The following is a 19,332-nucleotide window of genomic DNA, read 5'->3' as shown; positions in this document are numbered from 1 at the left end:
CTGTTGATATTTAAGCATATGAAATTGGTAGTTGAGAGATCGAATGGCTAGGGTAACCAAAGTGTTGGCCTTTTTACCCCATCGGTCCAAGGCTCTGCTTTCCTTGTCAGAAGGTACTGGATTTTTGGAGGAACTGGGTCTAGCCCCCTTGTGTCCCTGAGTAATGACCTCTGGGTCAGCTGCAGGGTTCTTGAACAAATACTTATGGGTATCTGGCACCCTGTAATATCTATAAGGCTTTCTGGGAGCAGGGGCAGTGCATCAGGGGTGAGACCAGACTCCAGGAAGACATCCTCCATCACATCCAGAATGAGAGGAATGGCTAAGGATTTGTGTTGTGGCAAATCAGGAACTCTCTCAATCTCTTCTTTGATTGGGGGTAGTCCTGAGTCTCCCAAAGGAAATACTCTCCGAGAGAGTTTAAGGTCTCCCCAAATGAGAGGTCCTCAGGAGGGGATGCAGAAGGAATGGATTCCTCAGCATCTGAATCCTCAAAGGCTGCTAGGGGCTGTTGTTCAGTGTCTGATTCCAGAAATTCAGAGTCTTCAAACTCTGGCTCCGAGAGCACTTCTGGAAAAAGGTCTCTTTTTGTTTTGGCTGGGGTTGCTTGAGCAGGCTGGTTACCTCAATGAGAGAGATTAAATCTTCAGCCATCCTAAGTAACTACTGAGACTGAGCAGGTTGAGTGGTAGGCAGTTGGTGACTTAGCACCGAGGAAAGGGTTTTCTTGGAATGGTCTTGCTCTTAGGCCTCAGTGATTCAGTGGGCCTAGGTACGGTTTTGGCTGGTGGCGTGGCAAGTCAGTCTTTGTCTAGCATCGGTTATCCGAAAGGCCTCCTTGGAAGTCAGTGCCTGCAAAGCGGCTCCGGACCCATCTGTGGAGCAGGCAACCAACAACTCAGAAGGAGAAGCCTCATCCAGCGCCATACCAGACTCCAAAAGGGTCTCGTTAGAGGCCTTCAATGGCTCTAGAGCTGTCATCAGGGGCTGCGTATGAGCCTCACTGAGTTCAGCTGTGCTAGTGGAAGGTAGGCTGGCTGACTTCAGGTTTGAATTGTCTGTAGGCCTAACCTTCGGCAACCTCTTTCCTTTTCTTTTCTCTTTTTAGGAATTTCCATGATAGACTGACCGACGGATGCCATTTCGCTTTGGTAACTACTCTCCCTGAAATGCCTAGCTACAAAATTAGCTCTTCTATGCATGGTCCTAGCATTAAATAAGACACAAAACCGACACCCGGGAACGTCGTGGAGAGGCCTAAACAAGTTACACACAGATTATGAAAGTCTCGGTGTGGTATTTGTTTTCTACAGCGGAGACGGTTATTTACTTTCTTGGACATCAGTTAAGTGCAAGAAAAGAATCCTCAACGGGGCACTCAGCTTTAGTAGTTTTCTCCCTCATTCTGGCAACGGCCAACCAACGCACTCACAAACTGCTTCCGCTTCAGGCTCCACGGCAAGAAAGACTGGTGTAGTGGCGTCAGGTGCCTCTCTTTATAGCCCTGACGACCTGACGTCAGTCTCAAGTGACCTGCAGCTAACGCAGGAGGGAAATCCTTTACTCTGGTATTCGGGTCAGCCGAGGGCTACACAGCAGGGATAACCTACAAGTGATGACTGCAACAGTGAAACACGAAGAACGTCTATAGTATTCCAGAAAAAAATACCTTTGTTAGAGAGTGACTTTAAGTTCTCTGAAGATACAAATTACAAATAAGCCGCTGCCTAACTACACATTATATTGACAATCAGAAAACTAGGTGCACAATCCTTTTTTCTCCCTATATACCTGCAGATTCTTTTGGTCATTCCAAGAACACATTCTTTTCAACTGTATAACCCACACTTCTTAATGGCACAGATCCTGACTGACTTTATGAACTTCCTTGATATACTTACTGGTTTACATGGCCCCAGAATTCGCGCTGCTATTCCTTTGCCTTCACTGGTAGTCTCCTCACCTTCCTTCTTGGGAGGCACTCCCTAAAAAGAAACCATATAACAAATCCTGATCCATATTCAGAACAACAGTCTTTTATGTTTAAAGATAAACTAGCATTCAAAATGGTTACTCAATATCACTGTTATACCAGTAAGAAAAGATATTCTGCTGATGCATTTGTTTCTTTGGCTTCATCACAGAATGTTAACAGTTTCCTAGGCCAGTTATATAAAACTGTGACCTTTGTATTGCTCAGGACTTTCGCCCAAGAATAAGCAATGTTCCAAGTGTCACACTGATGGACTTACATTTTTATTATGTATTTCAGCTAAAAATGGTACGGATTTTGAATAACGCATTTGTAGATTACCATGTTACAGCACCATTCTGTATTTAAACCATGTGCACGTCACAAATTAAGATGAAAAGTACTTGACATGTCACCAGTTAAGCATCTCATACATTTGTAATTACTCTCGCTAATCAGTACCACTCAGTGCCCGACTTCCACATTCGTATTTACATAGGACCTGAGTTACAGATCATTAAATTAGATTGAAAAAAAAAGAAAGTCAAAGATCCTTCCACACGAATAAAACAAGAAACGTTATTTAAAAAGTGTAAGACAACTATTCTATTCTATAAAATGCAACTGAACAGACAGACACACAAGTAAAAGAAAACTGATTGCAGCCAACTTACTGGGAATGTACCATTTATTCGACTAGGCTTTCCCTTAGGATAGGGATTTCCTGGAATCATTCCACAGGAGGAAATCATGGCATGGGGTGCTTTACAGCCCCCTTTTGAGACCTGTTATAGAGAGCATTAAGTATTGTCAAAACATTAATGTAACAGGTTTATGAAGCATGAAATTACAGAAAAATAATCATGAATAAACACTTGCATTAACAGCTATCATTTTCACATTTCAATATTTACTGCAGAAGTCTAAAGATCATGAGAGTCTGAAGATTAACTTACTCTTTCCTTATCTGGATTTAAAACCCTAAATGGATAAATTCATTTATTCAGGTTACATGTTAGCAGATTCTAACAGTAATGGGTTAAATAAAAACATAAATATTCAGGAGTTTCTCTTACACTTTTTAGGTAATGCATTTTTTGATAACTACACAAAATTCTGGAAGCTGCAGGGAGCCTTCCTTTGTGTTACATGTCAAACAATAACAATATTAATTTTTTTTGTTCCCAAGAAATCAGTGCAGCCTTATTTTAGCGTGGAGATTCACAGTGACAGCTCATATAAACATTTTATATATATATATATATATATATATATATATATATATATATATATATATATATATAGAGAGAGAGAGAGAGAGTATCCAGACCAACATTGTTTCTTGTGTTAAGAACACATTAAAGTAAAACAGGAATATCAAAGGGTCAATTTTTTTTACTATAATAGTTAACCTACTAATCAATGAGTTCTAAATGAAGGAATATTCAACGGTAACCTGTAGATTTAGACTTAACAACTGTGCACTCCCCAGTCACTGTTCTCCAAAGAAAATCACTGCCGGTCTGATTTTGATCTGCAAACCAGCAGTAATAGCCATGTGTATGGTCTTGTCTATTTTACTGTCATTAGTATGACCACTGAGTTGGGGCAAAATTGAAGTGTATTAACCCACCAGATGCGCAGTAGCAAGCCCCACCCAAACCCCGCCTGTGACCATTTTGACTGCACCACCCACCGTTTGATTGAAAGATGCTACCAAAACACGAGGTAAGCTAAACTCATAAAAAGATTAGACAGATTATACAGAAAATACCGAAAACATTATACGTATAACATAAAAACGCAGATGTGATTGAAGTGAAATCAAATAATTTCTTTATTTCGTGAAGTTAGTCGGTGGAGAAAAGCAAGGGATTATAAAGGTAAAGGTGAAGTTCAAAAACTGCAGGGATAAAGAATTTATGTTAGGTACATACGGAGCTTTGGTTGGTGTGGTAGTAGTAGCACAAAAAATTAAATGCTTGATTTAATTTGGACAACATATGATATGACAGAAGCACCTTTATGTAGTGCCTGTTAAACATGTCATTATTAGCATGTGTTTAAATGCTATATTATTAAATACTGTTACATTTGCATTGGGTGTCAATCACGGTGGGCACGCACATTCCTGCGCAAACTCAGTGGTGGGTTAATACACTTCAATTTCGCCTGAGTTGGTGTCTAGTCTCCTGTAAAAATCACCTTTTTTAAAGTTTTGTTGAATAGAAAGTTCAACCAGTTATTTTTGTTTAGTTGAATGTTCACAGAGTTTTAATTCGACATTCTGGGGAACCTACTATAACTAATACACTGATTATTAAGCAATCAAGACTTTGAAATAAGCTTACCTCTCTCTTCCCCATCACATCGCCAGCATTTGCTGTCTACCTGAAGAAAAATCTCCTGCAGTCTGCTTGGTGTATAAAAATAGCTATGCAAATACTTCCATGCAAAAATCCTAAATTTGCTGCACTTTGTTGAATACCTGAGAGTCTTACAAATTCCTTTCCACTGTTCCTTTGTAAATCGCCTTTCCATTCTCTTTTCTCAGTCTTTTCTAACCTCCTCTGATTGATTGTTACCATGCAATATTTTGCACATCTTACTAATTATTCCTTTTAAACAGTTATCATACAATATTTTACACATCTTACTAATTAACCCTTTATAACAATCATACAATATTTTACACATCTTACTAAATATCACTTTTTAAGTTATCATATATTTTACACATCTTACAAATGATCATGCAACATTTTACACATCTTACTAATTATCCCCTTTTGACAGTTATCATGCAATATTAAACACATATTATTATCACTTTTTGATAGTTGTCATACAGTATATTATGCATCTTACTAATTCTCCCCTTTCGTCACTTTTCATACAATATTTTACAAATCATACTAATTACCCCTTTTTAAGAGTTATCATACAATATTTTACATATCTTACTAATTATACCTTTTTAACAGCAGTTTCTCTTCTAAACTAAAGTGAAACTCTTACCACAGCTGGCCTTTAACATAGCACTTCCTTGTGTCTTACTCTGTGCCTAAACTACATTTCTAATCTCCGATAGGGAAGCCAATCTCAAACCAGCAGTCCAAACTTCTGCTTAACCTTATCGCCCACAAGTTATTTGCTCCCCAAACCTTGGTTCCTTTGCTAATTTCTTCCAGTAAATTCTAGCCGCCTCTTACATATTTTCTATACGTCTGTCAGTCCTGTGGAGTAGAGGGATAAAACTTTGACTATATCCCAGGTTCAAATATTGGCACAGACATCTGAGGTGGTTTCAGGGAGGGATAGGTGTGCCCAGCCTGTGGGAGGTGTGGTCATATGGGCTTTTCCTGTGATGATCCCTGGTGTAGGCTAAGGATGATGTGGAGGAAGTGTGGCATGGTTGAAACAGGTGGAAGGGTGGTGGACCTGGCTGAACTGCCGAAGATGTGGGGAGATATGCTCCATGTCCCCATTGCACACGTGCCCCTTGACCAGTGATAACTGACAATCCACTCCAGCCGTGTTGCAGGAAAAAAAAACATTTGAATACAATACACGATAAGTACTTTCTCCCCTATAAATAACCAGTCTTCATCAGATTCAGATGTGGTTGGTGGTACGACTCTCCCCGGATGCCCTTAGGTTCCTTGTCAGCCCCAATCCGAACTGGAGAAAATCTGGGGTGGAAAAGAGAAGCTGCCAGACTTGGCAATAGATATGGGATATAGGATAAGCAAGGGAGCAAAAAGTGCTAAAAATATGCCTATTTTCTATACTCCTACTAATAGGCATGCCTATTGGTAAAACCTCCTTGTGCCATTCCTGCACTGAATTAATGCTTAGAATACTTTCTGCTACTTTACAAATATAACATTTTGTGTAATAATTATTTTCCTTAAGGACTTTCATCCAAAATGCTATCCCATATTTGTCTTGAACTCCCACCCATTTCACTATCATCCTTTATCACTTTGATTTATAACCTTCTGATTGAGCTATATATATGAGCCTTAAGCGTACAGCTCTAAAGTAACCATTCAAATCAGTAAACCTAAACCACCTTGTTATATGGAAGAATCAGGTTAAGGCACTTAACTCTTGTCCACTTCCCTTTCCAAATAAACATCTTTCACTTAACAGTTATTATCATCCACAGCTTCTCATCTGGTTAATAAAAGCATGCCTAACCTACATGTAAAACTAAGGGGACTAAACATATTTTCATTGCTTTATCCATATCTATAATCACAAACTTTCAATATTTGTATAAACTTTTGTCTAGTTTCTTCTCCAGGTTAATTTCCATCACTTTCATTTACTTCATTATTTTTTAGAAAATCATTTTATAAGTTGTAAGACATTAGAAAAAAATTCATATCACAACACTCATGCAGGTCCAGTAGCTTTCCCAGAAAATCAACTCTAATTATAATAGTAATTAGCATAGGTTATATGCCGTAATCAAAAGATCAATATTACTAACCCAACATACTTTATATATTAAATTTGTCATGGAAGAGCAGTGATACACTGGTGAAACAGGCTATACTAATATCTTTCTTATTAGAAATTGTGTATATATTCCTTACTGACTCTTTAAGCACAAACAATATTAAAACAATCAAAGACTGTCTTAGGAGTAAGAACAGACAATGCCAGAAGTCAAAAAACCCACACAAACGTCTCAGTTTATCTGTAAACCATCCACCCTGACTCCAGCTCGCAGTTCCACTCCTGTACTGATCCTCAGTCAATTACCATACTTATGATCTAGTATCATCCTATACACCGACATAATCACTTAATATAACTTTATGCTTAACATTACGCAAGTTCGAGCACCCCAGTAATGTAACACAATCAAACATCAATAAGAATGATACCCTCACGCTGGGCTACATACCACTAAATACTGGCGTACTCATCTTTCCATTTACTCTCATCATTAAGTCTGAAAGCCTTAATTATCACTCATTTAATATATACCTTGCTTGTTGCACTATGCCAGCTTGGTACTTAAAAATTCACACCCTGTACCTCGACCTTTCACTCCACCCTTCTACAGTCTTACCAGTATACAAAGGCAAGCCTTAAAATCATTCTTACCACCTTCTGGTTAGCTAACTAAATCAATCATAAAAGTAATAATATAAAACAGACATACTATTACTCAACTCACCCTCTCCTCTGTTTCACTAGTACATCAAAAAAGTTCCATTGGTACTCACATATATTATCTATAACAAATTATCTTTCACCAGAGAGATACCATATAAAAAAATCATCACACTCATCATTCAAGACCATCCCAGAGCAAGCCATTCACTTCCACACACAGTCCTAATCAGCCAGTATATAGGTACACATCTTCAAAGGATAGCCCAGCCAACCCAGTAGAGTAAGCAAAAGGCAGTCATCCTATGAAAAAAGGGCAAGAGGAACCACTGTACTTCATATCAATAAACCAGCAGCCTCACAAGAGTCTTCTTGAAAATAAAAGACTTAAAGCTGATAAGCAACAGGAAGCAACTTCTCATTCTAAAGGTACAATCATGTCCAAAATTCCATTTTCTATGACATTAGTTGCCATTAACAAATATAGTTATATCTAGAGAATGCCCTTGACAAGAAAAGAAAAAAAAACATCCACCCTGCTTACAATTTAAAATTATCAAAACAGCTAAACCCAATGGACCTCCCCATACATGATTTCCACCATTAACAACAGTCACCCGACTTTCTCCACATAGTCGTGAACAGTACCTAATTACCTGAGATATAATACAACATGGACTCTGTGAAACAACATGCTTTTTTAACTTCTTAAAAAAACTACATAATTACCCTTCAAACCATCAATAAACAGACACAATCACTGAAATTATGTGAACTTGATCATCGTAAATACCCATAATTACACACTGAAATATAATACCACATGGGTCTTTTAAAGTGCCTCACACTCATAAACCTAAAAGTCAAGAGCAAAGTCATAATAATATACAATCTTATTTACTATTCTTTATCATATATATGTTCTGTTGCTTTTCTGCTTTTGACAGCATGAAGACTACTTCACATGGCATGATTTATTTTAGATTACATTCTGTCATCTGTACAGATGTGTTAACTTACTTAACCCCCTAAAGGATGTTTTAACCCAATTTCTGGCACAGTGCAAATTTCTTACAGCAAAGTATGCTAACTTCAGATTCTTGACACTTTAGAATTTTCCAGCGGTATACATCATTTCCAAGGGATATCTTGATCTTGTCAGTATTTCAGTGAAGGTTACATTGTTATTATCATATGTAATATTTGTTGTGCTTGATTTTCCAGTTCACTTCCTAACTGAGGTACCTTTTGTGCTATGTTTGCATGTATCAACCCACAAAACTCTGTAAGATACCGCTTTTCTAGCAGCAAGCTAAATGAAATAGCATTTCAATGACTATGGCTTTGAGGAGAAGGATGCCATCTCCAAAAGGGGAAGTCCTTTTAAATGAGGTCAAACTCATCAAACTACATTTTGCATAATTTCCACCCCTTTTTAAAAGATATGCAGTCCTGGAGGTTATTTATTTAAGTAAGAGTGGTTTGGCATGAAAGGTCAAGTGGGTGCAGTCCCCCAAAAGTCTGGAAAACATTTGTAAAGGAATAAATAAAACAAAATGATATACTAATGAGTTTGTCCACAATGAAATGGATGACTCCTATATCCTTTAATATCTTTCACTTGAGCGACTTTTTAGTAGGATCTCTGGTTTCCACCCACATCTCAGTCATGTCGTCAGTTGAAGTGTTAATCTTCCAAACTGGAAGAGTCTGCATGTGTTTGTCTACGCTGACATTCTATTCTAAATTGCTTCTCTACCTTTTGTCTGTTGCTTGCTAAATGCTAAAACAGGTACTTTATTATTACTGGACGGCACAGTGGTGCAGCGGTAGGGTTGTTGCATCACAGCAAGAGGTTCTCCGGTTCGATTCTCGGCTGGGGTGCCTTCTGTGTGGAGTCTGCATGTCCTCCCTGTGTTTGTGTGGGTTTCCTCCGGGTGCTCCGGTTTCCTCCCACGTTACAAAGACATGCATCTGGAGCCTTCTCCCTGGGCTGCCGCTGAAAATTGGCTTCGTTCCAAGTCTGACTTTCACGGTTAGCAAATGTTAAATAAAAATAAATAAATAAATTATTACTTATCCATCTGTCATATGTTCTGTAGTAACTCCTTGAAAATAGGGTATACTTCCTACCTGAAAAAAATGAAATTAAGCCTTCTACTTGAATGGTTTAAGGGTTCAAATGAGTGATAGTTCTGTATCTCAAAAAGCAAAACCTGTGAAAAGGGAATACAGGTGTGCCAATATAACTCCTGCTGGCTGAAAGCAATCAGACAGACAAACTCCTACAGGCTCAATGGGAGAGATGAATGGATAATATTTATGGGGCTTCATACAGACTTTCAATTGCTGAAAAGTACAAATCAGTTTAGCGCCACCCTTTTCATGTGAAACCAGAAAGATCATGTAGTAGAATCCCTGGTACCGCTGCTTCTGAAGCATCATGTCTAATACAATCTTCAAAAAAACATCCTATTGAATCAGAGTTGTGAAAAAAGAAGGACTATACAGAAGTACCACTGTGTCTTAGAGCCAGCAATTTCAGTAACTAAAGTACAGTTTTGTACCTACCATAAATGTAGATGTTCGAGTGTACACCCTGCTGCAGTCATCACACTTGGGTTATCCTGTCAGGCGGTCTCATGATCGGACGTAATTCCAAAGTCTTGGTCGGCGTCAGTTGCTGTCGCTTCTTCCCTGACGTCAGTGCCAGTATATATAATGCATCCGACGCCATTTTCTTCAGTTTTTCTTGCCCCAGATGTCAGGTGCCCCCAAAAAGGTGGTCAGTAATTAGTACCAATTTATGAAGTTTTAGCACAAACACAAAATCCCTCTAGCTATAAACAAATACATCAGGAAGATTTTGTAGAAGTTTAGTCAGCTAGATCAGAGGGGATGGAGGGGGGGGGGGGTAACCTGGACTGCAGCAGGGTGTACACTCGAACATCTACATTTATGGTAGGTACAAAAACTGTAATATGTTCATCGTGTTACCCTGCTGCAGTCATCACACTTGGGTAGAATCCCAAAGCTAAGGATGGGTGGAGGATTCATAGAGGGTTAGAGGAGGCTAGAAGGCCCTGCAGAACTGCAGTGGTGAAGCCAGCTGTAGTCTTAGAGTAAAGTGGTAAGTGGTAGTGTTTGGTAAAGGTGTGTACGGAACTCCAAGTTGCAACTTCCAAAATCTCCTTGGTTGGAACCCCCCTGAGGAAGGCTGTAGATGTAGCTGTTGCCCTGGTAGAGTGGGGCCTAATGGTAGCAGGAACTGGTTTTCCATGATGGGTATAGCAAAAATGAATGCAATGTCCTATCCATTTGGAAATGGTTTGTTTTGATATAGCCTTCCCTTGTGAAGCTGTAGCATAGGATACAAAGAGCTGGTCAGATTTTCTGAAAACCTTAGTTTTATCCAAGTAGTAACAAAGTTGCCTGTGAATGTCCAAGGAATATAGGAGTCTTTCTCCTTTGTTCTGTGGATTTGGGAAATAGGTGGGTAAGTGGATGGTTTGATTTAAAGCCACACTGGAAACCACCTTAGGCATGAAGGAAGGATTAGTACGTAGAGAAACTCTGTCTTGATGGAAAATGAGGAAAGGTTCCACTGCCATTAGTGCCTGCAGCTCTGAGACTCTTCTAGCTGAAGTTATTGCTAGCAGCAGGGCAGTCTTCCATGATAGAAACTGTAGATCACAGAGAAAGCTGGTTCAAAGGGAGGTAGCGTACGTTTTTCCAGAACAAAATTGAGGTCCCATGTTGGTGTAGGTGCTCTCCTGGGGGGGTCTAATATTTTTTGCCCCTCTGAGGAACTGCCTTAGAAGTGGATGTGAAAATAAGGGTGGATCCGTGTTGTAGTGGGCTGAAATAGCTGATGCATGGATTTTAATGGAAGAAAAAGAAAGTCCTTTGTGCAATATCTCAGTTAAATACTGTAGAATCTGAGGCATGTGAGGCTGAAGTGTGTTTTGGCCTTTAGCTTGGTTCCAGGCGCAAAAACTTTTCCGTTTGTCCGAGTAGGCCTTCCTCGTGCTGGGCCTCCTAGCTTCCAGAAGAACCTCCATAACTGCTTGTGAAAGGGGAGCTGGCTGGATGCTTAGTTGATTTGCCATGCAGCCAGATTTAAGGTTTTGAGCTGGCTGTGTAGAATCTGATTGTTTTGCTGTGTGAGCAAATGAGCAATTTGTGGCAAAATCCAAGGTGGACCTTGGGCCATATTCCTTAATAGTGGGTACCAGTGCTGGCGTGGCCAGTATGGGGCTATGAGTATCAGTCGTGGTCTCTCCTTTCTGATTTTCAGTAGCACCTTTGTGAGGAGAGGCAATGGAGGGAAGGCATATACTGCCAGGTTTTTCCAACTGAATGAGAGTGCGTCCACTTTCCAAGCTTGATGGTGAAGTGTCCTTGTACAAAATTTTGTTAGCTGATAGTTTTGGGGGCTGGCAAACAGGTCTATGTCTGGAAGGCCCCATTTTTGAGTTATCATAGCAAATACTTGTGGATCCAGCTTCCACTCGTGGGGATCCATGATGTTTCTGCTGAGGTCGTCTGCCAATGTGTTCTTTTTTCCTGGCAGGAATTGAGATTGTAACTGAACTTGGTTAGCCAGTGCTGTGTTCCACAAGGTCATTGCTTGTCTGCATAGGGGGTAGGCGTGTGTACCTCCTTGTTTGTTTATGTACCACATTACTGTGGTGTTGTCCGTCCTTATTGTAAGTTGTCCTGGATGTAATAGGTTCTTGAAGGCTGTCAGAGCATTCTGTACAGCTAGCATCTCTTTTTGATTGATGTGCAGATTTCTTTGATCTGCAGTCCATACGCCTTGAACGCACTTTCCTGCCATGTGTGCTCCCCAGGCGTAGTCCGATGCATCTGTTGTCATAGTTTGCCTGGCTGGGGGCAAGGTGAAAGGCTGGCCCTTGTTGAGGTGACATGCCTGTGACCACCATAGAAACTCCTGTTGTAGGCATGGAATGAGAGATATCATTGTGTCCAATCTGTGGCTGTGTTGAGACCATACACTTTTTAGGTACCACTGTAATTTCCTCATATGCAGCTTTGCAAATGGTATTAGTAGTATGCAAGATGCCATGAAGCCCAAGGCCTGCAGAATTTTTCTTGCAGGGAGTAGGGTCTTTGTTGCCATCGTTTTGAAATACTGAGTCGGTTGTAATTGTTTGTCTGGCGTCAGATAAGCCTTCTGGGCCGTTGTATTCAAGCTGGCACCCAGGAATGTCATATTTTGTGAGGGTACTAGTTTTGATTTCTTTTCGTTTACTGTGTACCCCAGGCAACTTAGAAGATGTTTTACAAAAGCCAGATGTTGTAAGAGGATGTCCTTGCTTTCTGCTTGAATGAGGCAGTCGTCCAGATATGGGTATATTTGAATTCCTTTGTCTGCAGTATGCAATTACTGGTGCCAGGCATTTTGTGAAGACCCAAAGCCAAAGGGCAGTGCAGAGAATTGTTAATGCGTTGAACCTGCAATGAAACGGAGGTATCTTCTGCAACTTTGTCTGATAGGGACATGCAGGTATGCCTCCTTGAGGTCCAACGTTACTAGTCATGCTTTCATGCCCAACATGGGAAGAAGCTGCTGTAGTGTTAGCATCTTGAATTTGGGTACTTGTAAGAAGGTGTTTAGAATTGAAAGGTCCAGAATTGGTCTCCAGGCATTGTCCTTTCTGGGGACTAGAAAGAGTCTTGAGTAAAATCCTTGGCCTTGCTCTCGTGTAGGTACCAGTTGAATGGCTCTCATATCCATGAGAGCTGTAATTTGTTTTTGTGCCTCTGCCCATTGATTTTGTGTCAGGTTTGGCATTCCTCTTTTCATTGGCAAGGTGTGGAAATGGAATCTGTATCCTCGTGAAATTATGTCTAGGACCCATTTGTCCTTTGTGACAATGTGCCAGTTGTCTGAAAAAAGTGCGAGTTTTCCTCCCAAGGGCGCTGCCAAGAGACTGTTGCTTGGCCAGATGAGGTGCAAGTCATTGAGTTTGCCTTCTGGTGGATTGGGGCCTGTCTTCTCCTCCCTTCTGTGTTGCAGTGCCCCATTGTCGAGGTTTGTATTGGGCTTGTGGTTGTCCTCTGCCTCTTGGACGTCTGTATTTACCCCTCTGTGATCTGTTAGTAGCTGGAAAGGACCAATTTTTAGTTGGCCAATTTCTGCTGAAGCGAGGGGGATGTATCTGTAGAAAATCTTTGACTGTCTGCATAGATTTTGCCTTATCCTCCATTTTCTTTAAGACTTCTTCTGCCTTAACTCCAAATAGAACATCCTGCTGTAAGGGAGCATCTAGAAGCTTTGCTTTAACATGATCAGGCAGAGTTTGTTCCTTTAACCAAACATGTCTACGTGTAACAGACCCAGTGACAGCTGCTCTGCAGGAAGCCTCCAAAGAATCAAAACCACATTGTAAAGTATGTTTGCCCACCTGTTCAGCTGCATGCAACAGATCCTGCATTTCTTTCAATTCAGACTGTTGAGGGAGTGTGCTCATTTTTTGTTTTAGCTGAGACATGAGAAATTGCTGATATTTTAGCATGTGAAATTGGCAATTTAGTGCTCTCATAGCTAGAGTGGCTGAGGTGTAAACCTTTTTCCCCCACCTGTCTAGTGCTCTGGAGTCCCTTTCAGAGGGTACAGGATTTTTTGCCATATAAGCCTTAGCCCCTTTGGGATCCTGGGAGATAGTCTCTGGGTCAGCAACAGGACTTTTATAAAGGAATTTGTGTGAAGCAGGCACTCTATAGTATCTGTCTGGTTTGGCTGGAGCGGGAGGCAGAGAATCTGGGTTCAAACTAGATTCTAAGTAAACATCATCCACAATGTCTAAAACTTGGGGGATAGCAAGAGGTCTGTGCTGAGTCAGAGTAGTCCTGACCTTCCCAGTGAAAATGTTCCCTCATAGTGTGTAAAGTTTCCCCAAAGGAGTAGTCTTCAGGAGGAGAAGCTGATGGAATAGAATCCTCAGCATCAGAATCTTCATAAGGGGAGAAGGAGTAATCCCGGTCCTCAGAGGAGCGTGAGGAAATAGACACTTGATCAGAGGAGGCATAATCTTCCTCTTGTCTAGGCTATTGTCAGGTGGGGGTTGGGAACCCCTGATTAAAGAGATCAAATCTTCAGCCATTTTAAGCATCTGTTTCTTAGGCATGGGGCCTTGAACTGGAGACTGAAGTGCAGTCTTTTTAGGTTTAATAGGAGTCTTAAGCTTATGATACGTTTATAAGGTGAGCGTCGTCGGTCTGAAGACGCCTTCAGAAACCAAATGTGTTTCTGCAGCACCGACATCTCTTTCTGCAGAGTCGTCGGTAGGGGCTGCACAAGGGGCTGAATAAAATGGCTGCGTCGGCCTAGCGCTCTCCGCCAAAGGCTCCGAAGCGGTCTCAGGTTCCAAATCTGCGGTAGTCAGGGGCTGCGTCGGAGCCTCACTGAAGACCGGTGAACTGGAGACCGGTCCAGCCAAGGCCTCGGAGTCTGGCTTGGGCCTAGGCTGCCTGTCCTTATCCTTGCGTTTTTTGTGCACGCCGGTAGTCGGTTGCTCCAACGGCATTGTGTAGTTAAATTTTCTACCGAAAAAGTGTCATGCAAAATCAAAGCGTCTTTTTATAGTACACTTATTAAACCTAGCACAAAAACGACAACCAGTGATGTCGTGGTCTGGGCCTAGGCAAGGTATGCAGTAGGAGTGAAAAATCCTTATGAGGTATTTGCTTCCCACAAGAAATACAATTATTAACTTTTTCTGACATCGGTCTGAGGCAAGAAAAGTTTCCCCAACGGGATACTTAGCTTTACTGAAGACTTCGGATCTGAAATTAGACTTCAAAAATCTCAGGAGTCAGCTGACCGGCACTTGTGAACTGCTTCTGCTTCGGGCACCGCGCGGCAAGAAAGACTGGAGAAAATGGCGTCGGATGCATTATATATCCCCCTGGCACACTGACGTCAGGGAAGAAGTGACAGCAACCGACGCCAGACCAAGACTTTGGAATTCCGGCCGACTGCGGGACCGCCTGATGACAGGATAACCCAAGTGTGATGACTGCAGCAGGGTAACATGATGAACATCCCATAACTACTGCATCAAAAACCCAGTGGACCTGGTTAACAGTGAAGTCAGGACAGAACAAAGAGTATCTACTGCCAACTGAAGGTACCAAGAAAGGGGCAGCAGGGCAAAGATACATTAGAGTAGCAATAGAAGCCTTTGCTTGGTACCAGAATGCAATCAAAGGAGGAGTTATGGGGTGGGACAGTGGCCTTCTATTCTATGGCTTCCTCCAGCAATGGTTCAGGCATACTTTCTTGGAGCTGTGGTTCAAGGATGCCATAAATGAGAAATCAAACTCCTCCAGTAAAGGATGGTCATCTACACATCTCCTGAAAGTCCGAAGTAACACCTTGTCAAAAAGCACTGCTACAGAAAGGGACATTTATAAAGTACTATTTAATTTTAATTCCTCTACGAAAGTTGTACTCAGTAACAATTTATTCAGTGCCTCATGGTTACACTCGCTTCACTACAAGTTGAAATCAAGCCCCCACTCTCCTCCACCAATCATTTGAAGCAATGCATACATCCATGAGGTACCAAGTCAGTGGCACCTAAATTCTACACCTGGGAAATCTGTGAACTTCTCTCCATCTGTGCTAACAGAGAATGCTGATACTCATCTGAGCATGCTATAAAATTCTTTATTCGCAACCTGAGTAGGTGAAGCAATCCCTTTCACTACATCACTCAGCCACTTTTTTTACTTGTTAGCAGAAGAAAGAAGTCTTAAATGCTGTAACCTTGAATAGCAATGCTGGGTCATCAAAAGAACCACAAAATCAGTTTTTGGGTGGTTGGATGGGTTGTTGGTTCATGGAAGATTGGTAAATTTGGTCTGCCTTTCTTACAGTTGGAGTTTTCGGATCAGCTTGGTATCCTACTGGAAATAAATCAATAAGGGGAAATAACTTGAAATGGAAAGGGCCTTAGTCTCTAAGAATTTGGCCAATCTCTGCTGTGGCGAGTCATGTTCATTGCTTGGCCATTTTAGGAGAACATATAGATGGATAGCAGTCTCACAAATGGATTTATCCTCCTAAGGGTGTAGGGAGAGGAAGCTACACTGGCTGCCTTTCTGCAGACAGAAAGGAAAATGACCAGCTGCCAGAACACAAGAGAGAAAATTATGATGATCAGTATCTATTTTGGGATGACAATGGCTGGACTTCACAAAACAAGTATGCATAAGGAACAATGGTATGAAGGACAAAGTACAGTTTTGTACCTACCATAAATGTAGATGTCCGATAGGTATGCATCTGCAGTCCTTACATATGGGTTGTCCTGCCTCAGGCAGCCTTGATTGCGGATTCAAAGTCTGGGTCCGCGTCGGCTGATGTCGCCTTTCCCCGGCGTCAGGCCTGGGGTATAAAAGCGTCAGCCGACGCCATCTTCCTCAGTTTTTCTTGCCCCAGATGCCAGATGCCCTCTAAAGAAGGCTAAATTTTGGAGAAATGAATAAATTCCAATCATGCACAGCAATAAAAAACAAATACACTATAGAAGATAACCCCAGCTAGCTAAAATGAGGGATAGGTACCCAAAGAATACCACTGAGGGGTAGGAGGGAGGGAAAACCTGACTGCAGATGCATACCTATCGGACATCTACATTTATGGTAGGTACAAAACTGTACTATGTCCTTCAAGGATGCATCTGCAGTCCTTACATATGGGTAGAATACCATAGCCAAGCTGGGGGAGGTAGGACCTAAGAAAAGGATGGTGTAGCTAACATGCCCTGCAGGACTGCAGTAGCCTGCTCTGGATCTGGAATATAAAGGCAAGTTGTAATGCTTGGAAAATGTATGCACAGAGCTCCATGTAGCAGCTTCTAAAATGTCCTTTGTAGCCACCCCTCTTAAGAAGGCTGTGGAGGTGGCTGTTGCTCTGGTGGAATGAGGTCTGATGTTAGCTGGCACAGCTTTTCCATGAAAAGAGTAACAGAATCGAATGCAATTTCCTATCCATTTTGAAATTGTTTGTTTGGAAATTGCTTTTCCTTGTACACCAGCAGCATATGCTACAAACAGTTGGTCAGTTTTTCTGTAAGGCTTAGTTCTGTCCAAGTAGTAGCGCAACTGTCTGTGAATGTCCAAGGTATGCAGAAGTTTCTCTCCTTTATTTTGTGGGTCTGGAAAGAAAGTAGGTAGGTGGATAGCTTGGTTCAGTGAGACTCTGGATACCACCTTTGGCATGAATGAAGGATTGGTTCTCAAAGAGACTCTGTCCTTATGAAAAATGAGAAATTGTTGTACTGCCATGAGGGCCTGTAACTCAGATACTCTTCTTGCTGAGGTTATGGCCAGAAGGAAGGCAATCTTCCAAGACAGGAATTGCAGTTCTGAAGATGCTGCTGGTTCAAAGGGAGGTAGAGTTAATTTTTCCAACATGAAGTTAAGGTCCCATGTAGGCACTGGTGGTCTCCTTGGAGGGTTGATGTTTTTTATCCCTCTTAGAAACTGCCTTAGCAGAGGATGAGAAAATACAAGTGGATCAGTGTTATACTCTGCTGAAATAGCTGAAGCATGAATTTTTATGGATGAATAAGAAAGGCCATTATGGAGCATTTCAGCCAAGTATTCAAGGATATGTGAAATGCTCATCACTGTCGGATCCTGACCCTTTGTGGTGCTCCTGGTTTGAAATCTTTTCCATTTTGCTGAATATGCCTTTCTTGTGGAAGGCCGCCGAGCTTCCATGATGATATCCTTTACCCTCTTGGATAGTTTATCCTGGCGAGGAGTCAAGGTATTTTCCAGGCTGTCAGCTGCAAGGTTTTTAGACTGGAGTGTAGAGTTTTGTAATTGTGCTGTGTCAGAAGAAGTGGCCATTGTGGTAGAGGCCACGGTTTCGTGCGTGACATGCTCTTTAACAGTGGATACCAGTGTTGTCTTGGCCAGTCGGAGCTATCAGAATCACTTTTGGTTGCTCTGTCCTGATCTTCAGTAAGACCTTGGTCATTAATGGAAGAGGTGGGAATGCATATACTGTTAGAGCCTTCCAGCTGAAGGATAGGGCGTCCACTTTGTATGCTTGAGGATGGTATGTCCTTGTGCAGAATTTCTTCAGTTGATGGTTGTGGGGGGAGGCAAAAAGATCTATGTCCGGCCTTCCCCATGCTTGTGCTATCTGAAGAAAAATGTCTGGATGCAACATCCATTCGTGTGGATCCATGGTGTTTCTGCTTAGGCTGTCTGCCAATACATTGTCCTTTCCTGGTACGAACTGGGAATGCAGCTCTATATTGAGTTTTAGGGAAAGTTCCCAAAGATTCATTGCCAGCCTGCAAAGAGGGTAGGAATGGGTACTTCCTTGCTTGTTTATGTACCACATAAAGTACAGTTTTGTACCTACCATAAATGTAGATGTTCGAAGATCCACATTGCTGCAGTCCTTACACTTGGGTAGTCCGCTGTCCTCGGTCGGCCCGAATATCAAAGTATAAGGCTGACGTCGGTCAAGGCGCATTAGACTGACATCAGGACGTCAGGGTACAAATGCGCATGACCGACGTCATATCCTCAGTCTTTTCTTGCCCCAGATGTCAGAAGACCCTAAAAAGAAAGGTCAAAACCAAAAGACAGCAAACAACCAGCCAACCACCCTTGCACTAATAATATGTACAATATATACAATATACACAAAATTTACAACCCAGCTCACACAACCGCCTCTAACTACAGAGGGGAAGGAGGAGAGTATTGGACTGCAGCAATGTGGATCTTCGAACATCTACATTTATGGTAGGTACAAAACTGTACTATGTTCTTCATCTCACATTGCTGCAGTCCTTACACTTGGGTAGAATCCCAAAGCAGAGATAAGGGAGGATGGCAAAACTATAAAGAAGCAGGAGCTGCCAAAATGCCCTGTAAAATAGCAGTGGCAAAACCAGCCCTAGATTTAGAGTAAAGTGGAAGGTGATAATGTTTAGAGAAAGTATGCACTGAACTCCAAGTAGCTGCCTCCAAAATATCTTTAGTTACCACCCCTTAAAAAGCTGTCAGTGGCAGTAGCCCTAGTGGAATGAGGCCTAATCCCAGCTGGAATCTCCTTGCCATGATGGGAATAACAGAAAGCAATGCAAAACCCAATCCACTTTGAAATAGTTTGTTTTGACACAGGCTTGCCCTGAGAACTCAAAGCAAAAGAAACAAATAACTGCTGAGAC

At 41.6% G+C, this 19,332-nt stretch overlaps 1 protein-coding gene across 4 annotated transcripts in view; it reads right to left on the bottom strand.

The window, feature by feature from the left end:
• Nucleotides 1–19,332, bottom strand: part of PROSER1 (proline and serine rich 1) — a 781,917-nt gene that overhangs the window by 278,242 nt on the left and 484,343 nt on the right. For all 4 annotated transcript variants that reach the window (XM_044073158.1, XM_044073159.1, XM_044073160.1 and 1 more), the window contains exons 6-7: nt 2,647–2,757; nt 1,902–1,985 (exon numbers count right to left, since the gene is read on the bottom strand). In XM_044073158.1, the coding sequence (XP_043929093.1) occupies nt 1,902–1,985; nt 2,647–2,757 (195 nt within the window). The remainder of the gene's footprint in view (nt 1–1,901; nt 1,986–2,646; nt 2,758–19,332) is intronic.

Source organism: Protopterus annectens, chromosome 5.part1 (assembly GCF_019279795.1).
Source record: "Protopterus annectens isolate FY-2018-M chromosome 5.part1, PAN1.0, whole genome shotgun sequence".
Lineage (NCBI taxonomy): Eukaryota > Metazoa > Chordata > Ceratodontiformes > Protopteridae > Protopterus > Protopterus annectens.
This window is presented reverse-complemented; position numbering and strand designations above follow the sequence as displayed.